General features: G+C 39.4%; 1 protein-coding gene across 2 annotated transcripts; it reads left to right on the top strand.

The window, feature by feature from the left end:
• Positions 1–49: 49 nt before the first annotated feature.
• zmynd12 (zinc finger, MYND-type containing 12) lies at positions 50–6,630 on the top strand. Of its 2 annotated transcripts, XR_004632960.1 has the most exons (9): positions 50–297; positions 2,454–2,583; positions 2,805–2,976; positions 3,070–3,239; positions 3,493–3,615; positions 3,707–3,800; positions 4,655–4,800; positions 5,764–5,839; positions 6,356–6,630. XR_004632960.1 is itself a non-coding variant. In XM_034695578.1 (8 exons), the coding sequence occupies exons 1-8, from the start codon at positions 158–160 to the stop codon at positions 6,485–6,487; spliced, it is 1,107 nt and encodes a 368-aa protein (XP_034551469.1). In that variant the 5' UTR covers positions 51–157; the 3' UTR covers positions 6,488–6,630. The 2 variants fall into 2 exon arrangements, 1 of the variants encoding a protein (XP_034551469.1); XM_034695578.1 differs by lacking the exon at positions 5,764–5,839 and having other exon boundaries at positions 51–297.
• Positions 6,631–6,694: the final 64 nt, after the last annotated feature.

Here is a 6,694-nt window from a genome sequence, read left to right as displayed (position 1 = left end):
GTATGTGGCCCCTGAACTGAAATGAGTTTGACGCCCCTGGTCTAGAAGCTGCTGGGGTCGTTACCATAGTGATCGTAAACTTACAGCTTCGTTAGCTGTGATTTATTTGTGGAAGAAAAGGTTTTTTAAATCACTCCAACACGGACTTTCTTCTGATATGGAAGGTACATCTCGAGCTTTTGGGATAACTTCAGAGATAATTCCCCTTTCCTTACCCAAAGGAACAGAAAAACTGTGTGAACTTTGTCAGAGACCAGCGAACCTGCAGTGCTCGGAGTGTCGGGTCACCTTTTACTGGTAAGAAACATTTATTTGTGAAAGCTAACTTCCCACAAAAGCCACAATAACTACTTGCTTTTATGTGACTTTATCTTTCTAGCCGCTTTTACATCAATTGTATTATTAATTTTAATTTGTATCCAACTCATTTATTGTTTGAAGTTGTATTTGATTATTTAGGCTATTGTTATTTTTATTTTTTTCATTTATTATTTTAATGTTCCTAATTTATCCTGAACACTTGTTCTAATTTTCCCGATGTGATGTCGTCCTCTTACTCTGAAAACCTCTTTTATTGTCCTTTTAATGCTTTTATTAACTTATCCATTTTTATTTATATATTTTATGTATTTCTCCTTGACAAACCTCTCAACAACGATTTACTGATCTATAAGTGTCCCATCACTTCATTCTGTTAAATTGACGTGTATTCCTTTTAATCTCTTGCGTTGCATTTTGTTTTGCATTGTTAAAATTCCTCCTCCCTCATTCTGAATCTGTGCTATCTTATTTGAACCATGCTTTTGTCAAAGCACTTTTAAACATTTGTTTTTAAAGGTGCTATATAAATAAAGTAATTATTATTATTATTATTATTATTATTATTATTATTATTATTATTATTATTATTATCATTATTATCGTTATTGCTGTTATTATTATTATTATTATTATTATTATTATTATTATTATTATTATTATTATTATTAATATTATTAATAATAATTACTTATGCACACTTTGTTCAGGCTTGTTGAAACCGTGTCTTTCACTCGGACGCTAGGTGTCAGTGTTGGCCACGTGTTCTCACGGGAAAACTCCCACAACACGTCGACAGCAGAAAGGGCGTCCACGTTACTGATACGTCAGGGAGGGAGAGGAACAGCTGGAAATGAAATTACCAAAAGATTTGAGCTTCTCGTTCATGTGACTGTGAATGTCTGCTGCCCGATTGTTTTGGTCGATCAACATCAGCATTTTTTTATGTAAGCAGCTGCCTCTGGCAACCGTGGTCATCTCTGCAGACTCAGTTACAGATCATGAGATGGGGCTGCGAAATCCTTGTTGGCACAGTGTATGGAGTGAAGAGGAGCATGTGGTGACATCCCTCCCTGCAGGGATTTATGTAAAGGGATGAGCCACTAAACCCAGTTTCTTAAAGGGAGCTTACAGCCACTTATTGTACTAGCATTCCTCCCAGGCTTCACATTCAACTGTAGGTCTGGCTGTTATAATGTACAGAAATTCATAGCCAACACTACACATAGCATTAAGCTGTATTTTAAATATATTAACTAAAAGTGATAATAACCCAAATAAAGTAGATTAAACAGGCTGACTTAGGTTGTATTCTTTGTGAGAGCAATGCAATTTGTATGTCTTTTTTTTATCACTCTAAATAGAGCTTTAGCAAAACAGTTTATAGAGGGCCTAATGAGTCGTGTCACATTATCCTATTCCTCGCTGACTGGTACTGGATAAATGTTTGTGGGGACTGTTTATCGTCAGGCAGATAGAGAAGTATCCTGCAAAAAAAAAAGAGGAAAAAAAGCAGCTCAGCACAGAATCAAGACCGTATCATGACCCTGTATCCTGACAAGACCCGTTGATTTGTGTGTCAGTGCTTCTGTTGATGTGACGTGGCCAGATTCCTGCCCGCTCGCTGCTCCTATCTCAGGTCCAGAGAGCACAAACATAGAGCAGTGAGCATGCATGCCTCTCTGCAGAGCAAAAAAAAAAAAAAAAAGAAACACGAGGAAATCCAAGACAGTTTCCACAAGTTTGAAGATGAGGGAGCCAGATGAGCAAAATTACAGACTTGTTATGTAACAGCATGCAATTTAGTATGCCCTCTGTGCACTCTGATTATATTTTTGAAATGGGTGAGAGGTTTTACTTTAGAAATGTAAGCACAACAATTCAAAAAACAACGACACAAAGACATATAATAAGCAAATTAAAAGCAAATCTAATCAGTTGTATAATATTTGAACTAACACCAGCTTTATTTTGACCAGAGAGGAGATTCAGTGTCTAACAACTCACATTTTTTGACACATATAGCCAAAAGAGCTTTGTGGGTCTAAGGTGGGAAAAAAATATTTAATGTTTGGGATCATGAAGAGAACCTAAGTTGCAGTCCTTTGTAAAACAATATTGTCTCTTTTCCTCAGTGATGCAGAACACCAGCAAGCAGACTGGTTGGGGATCCACTGGAGAATCTGTCCAATGCTCATTCCCCTCCGTACCCCTTCACTCCTCAGTTTTGAGAAGGCTTGCCAGATTCAACTACATCTCATAAAGGTGACGATGTATGAAATGCATTTAGAGCAGATATAGAGGAGGATTAAACAATTTGGAAGTCTTGTGTAGTGTAGTAAGAAAACTATATCTCTATGTCTATCTTTCAAGTGATCAATTTTAAGCCTTTTTGTGGATTGTTATGTAATGTTCTTTGAAGCTGAGTGCTAAATTCATGTGTGAAACTAGCCTGATTTATACCATGTGTTTGGTTTTCTGCCTAGGCGGAGCTGGTGGAGATCTGCAGGTCAGTGGCTCAGAGCAAACTATCTGAGGGAAAACATGAAGAGGCTCTGCCTGCTGCTCACTTCTGCCTACGCTGCTCCATCGATGTCCATGGCCCCAACTCTGTCCAACTGATTCCTGTTTACCTGCTGCTGGCTGAGGCCAACATGGGTCAGGATGGAGTTGCTCTGTTCAAGTTGATTCATTTTTTTCCTTCCTCCATATTTATTGTTTGTCTGTCTGTATTTGTACTTGCATTTCTAGGTTTGGGTAATCTAGCCTCGGTGGCAGAGCTCCTGTCCCAGGCACAGTGGGCAGTGTTGCAGATCCCAGAGTGTGGTCATGAAGTCTACCACCGGCTGCACAGGAGCCTGGGCTGCCTCAACACAGCGACTGGAAACCTGGATGCAGCCCTGGTCAACTTTGCAAATGATGTCAGTGCCATAATCAGTATAGTCACCACAAATGGCTGCAGTAAATTCTTAGTATTCCAAAGTCCTTACTGAGATTGTGACATTCAAAAAAGAAGGCTACCCCACCTTCTCTGCTCTTGTCTAACCATATGGACTTGTCTTAATGCATAGAAGTAGTTTTAAAAGTCAGTAAGATCCTGATCAAATCTGGAAAACCCCATACATAAAAATAAATACATCTAATATAATCTCAATAATCTTGATGTTTTTCCAGATATACTATGCCAGTGAAGAGTACGGTCTGGATAGCACAGTCACCTGTAGAGGCCACTTCCTCATGGCTGATGTGTTTGCTAAACAGGGGGAGATAACCATCGCTCGTTCCTTGTACTCTGAGGTAAAAGGAAATAGCCTTGATGTGGTTATGATTGGGCCAAATCTATTTTTTGTCATCATGTTTCATGAAGTAACTTCTGTTTGGATTTTAGCTGGCACGTACTTGGCACGGTCACCTGACCAAACACCTCAAGACCCACATCCAAAATATTGAAAATCCTCGCAAACTGTTTGAGCCCTCATTCGGTAAGTCTTGTTGTACTAAATAACAACAGTGTAATGTAGAATTATAGTAACACAAAAGGATTAGACAATGACATCACCTTGCCATTATGTGTTACTTCCGGTAAACAGCGGAGAGCTCCATTAGCGTATCACTGATAAAATAAGGTCAACAGCTCTAAATTTAGCAGAGCTGTCTCGCTGTGCAATCCGAAAGCTAAACCCCAGATTTACAGGAGCATGCTTATGGCTGACTAGAGACCAGTGCTGACACATCACTGGCTGAGCAGCATCCGAATCACTACCCTGTATCGCAGCTGCTGCCCTACATATGATGCTAAGCCTGTTAGCAATGCAATTTCCTGGGCATTCTGGGATGTTTAAGGGGGAACAGTGGGAAGGATGCTTACAGAAGATAAAGACACACCTACATTTTATTTTGACTTCTATTAAAAACATTAAGTTACATAAGTTACAATGTTACAATGTTACAATGTCATTTAGCAAACGCTTTTATCCAAAGCGACGTACATACGAGAACAAGAACAACACTAGCAACGATCTAGACAAGAGGAAACAAGATCAGTAACAAAGTGCTTCAAGTCCATTTGGATGCAGCAACTGCCAAGCAGCGTAAAGGCAATGCACAAAAGTAAATAAGGATTTATTTTTTTTGTAAAATAAGGAACATCTACAAAGAAGCAACCAAACAATTTAAGACCTTCTATTATCATCATCAACAGTTAACTTGTCATCACCACAATAACTACCAAAGTACCAAGTGCTGGGTCACTCCTAAGTACATTTAGTTTAATGTGAACTGTGTTTTATTGCCCATGATTTTGTTTGTTGTTCTTTGTTTCTATGATTTTCATCAGACAAATTCCAGCTAACCGAAGTAGACGAGACTTTAAGAACTATACTGGACTTTTGGCAGAATAACCCCAGAAAAGACTCGGGTCAGATTGCCTTGGTGGCACTCTGCCTCGCCACGCTGTGGTTCCTCGGAGGAGACTCCCTGAAGGTGAGTCACCTGACAAGTCGTAAAAGCATTAAAGATTCTGTCTGACACAGTGACACAGTTCCCCATTACCCCCTCGTTAGTCTTATTCAAAGGGCCGTCTCAATATAGGATTATCTCTAATTAGTAAAGCCTTAAAGATGTGGTTTAAATAAACAGGAACTGACTTAACTGTCTCGACAACCTGACTTCAATCTTGGTTTCCAGTGTCTCTGTAATACAGCTACATCTTATTGGTGTGTATCCTGCAGTCATGTGAGATGAATGAACTGTAGTGTGTCTTGCCAGCTGAGAGGATAAGAGAGCATTGGCATGGGGAATGTTTTCCTACCATTGCCTGTACCGGAAGCTCTGCACCAGACAGGTGACATCCACAGACTTAAATCCTTGTTTAGGTCATGTTATGCTCTATGGGTTAGATGTGATCTAATGGCTTAGCACGAGTAGCGTCACTGTAGAAGACAGTAAACATATGAATGGACAGCATACATTTAAGCAAAACCAACACTGTAGTCAGTGTATTTGTTGTCACCCCAGTTAACCAGTGCGTACGTTGCTTGAAATTGCTGCCGTATAAATATGGGTAAGAGCTCACTATACAAAGATGATAAGTGAAATAAACTGAAGGCAGCTGTAACTAATTAAAAAATGACTTAGATTCTTACAGTGTAATTTCGGGTCAGCTTGCCCTCCAGCAATAGGAGGTCTAAATGCAGAGTAAGACATGACAAAGTGTCCGCAGAGACACTTTTGCTGGGTGTGAAGTTCTTCACATAAGCATGTGTGATGGTGCGTGTAAGGGTACTGTGGCTGAATGATGATTCATCTAGTTACAAGTCTACTGTTTGGCAGTCAAACTGTTTAATTTCCTTCGACTTACTGGACTACAAAGTAAAGTATTATAAAAAATAAACAAGAGGTGTCATGAGTGGGGTGGTTGTAAATTGATCTCTGTTCGTGTTCCAGTCCACATTGTGTGCTGTAATTTAAAAGGCTGGCCTACATCTAAGAATTATTGTGATGTTGCAAGGATGGAAAACACGTAAGTTAAGAATGACTATGTATTGAATGAATGTATTCATTGAGCCTTGTATTCATTGATCAATGAGAGAGCTGTGGATGGATACAACAGTAATGCTGAAAAACACTAAAGTAACTTAATACAATGCATATTCCCAGCTGTTCCAAAATTGTGAGAAACTGCGTTATAGTCTGTGTGTGTCACAGGTCATCCATGATGAACTTCACTTTAAGGTTGGCAAGTTTTCATCAAAGCATGTATGGACATGTCAACAGATTTAAAAAAAAAAAGTTTTGTTTTTTTCTTTGTTATTAAATATTGAATTAATTCTTTGTTAGTTATTGTTTATTATTAATGTGAAAGGACTGTTTAACAGCACGGCAGTTCAAGTTGTTGGAAGGGTAAAGAGGGACAAGTTAATCTGACCGGCTGGCAGTCCAATTTCAGTGATATTATTGTATAAGTCAGCTTTATTCTCCCCGGAGAGGCTAACAGCTGCAGCTGCTGTGTTTGTTTCCGTTTGTGTTTCTGTGCCAGGCACTGGGATTTGGCAACATTGCCCTGCAGGCCTGCCAGCTGATACGAAACCATGACCTGACAGAGCCCATCCAGGGCCTGCTGCAGCTGGTGCAGAGTGCGCAAACAGAACCACGTCCTGGTTCTGACTAGTCACCATAGTTGCCCCTGTCTGGTTTGACTGCATGGGGATGTGCTTCATCAGGATGTTTGTTCAGACCAATGCTCAGTCACTTAATTGGATGTACAGTGAGCAGGGGAATTAGTAACAAATAAAAGTTCAAGATTACAAAGTTTGTGCTGTATTTTAATTTTATTCCACGTTTTTTTAATTGGAATGTAAAATAATGAGGAGGGAAA

Source organism: Notolabrus celidotus, chromosome 11 (genome assembly GCF_009762535.1).
Source record: "Notolabrus celidotus isolate fNotCel1 chromosome 11, fNotCel1.pri, whole genome shotgun sequence".
Taxonomy (NCBI): Eukaryota; Metazoa; Chordata; class Actinopteri; order Labriformes; family Labridae; genus Notolabrus; species Notolabrus celidotus.
The sequence above is the reverse complement of the archived record's forward strand: the minus strand, read 5'-3'. Positions and strand labels throughout refer to the sequence as shown.

Coding starts and splice junctions, on each gene's coding strand:
- zmynd12 (XM_034695578.1), top strand. CDS start 158: ATGGAAGGTACATCTCGAGCTTTTGGGATAACTTCAGAGATAATTCCC. Junction 3,240..3,492: donor TGGTCAACTTTGCAAATGAT/GTCAGTGCCATA, acceptor ATGTTTTTCCAG/ATATACTATGCCAGTGAAGA. Junction 3,801..4,654: donor ACTGTTTGAGCCCTCATTCG/GTAAGTCTTGTT, acceptor GATTTTCATCAG/ACAAATTCCAGCTAACCGAA.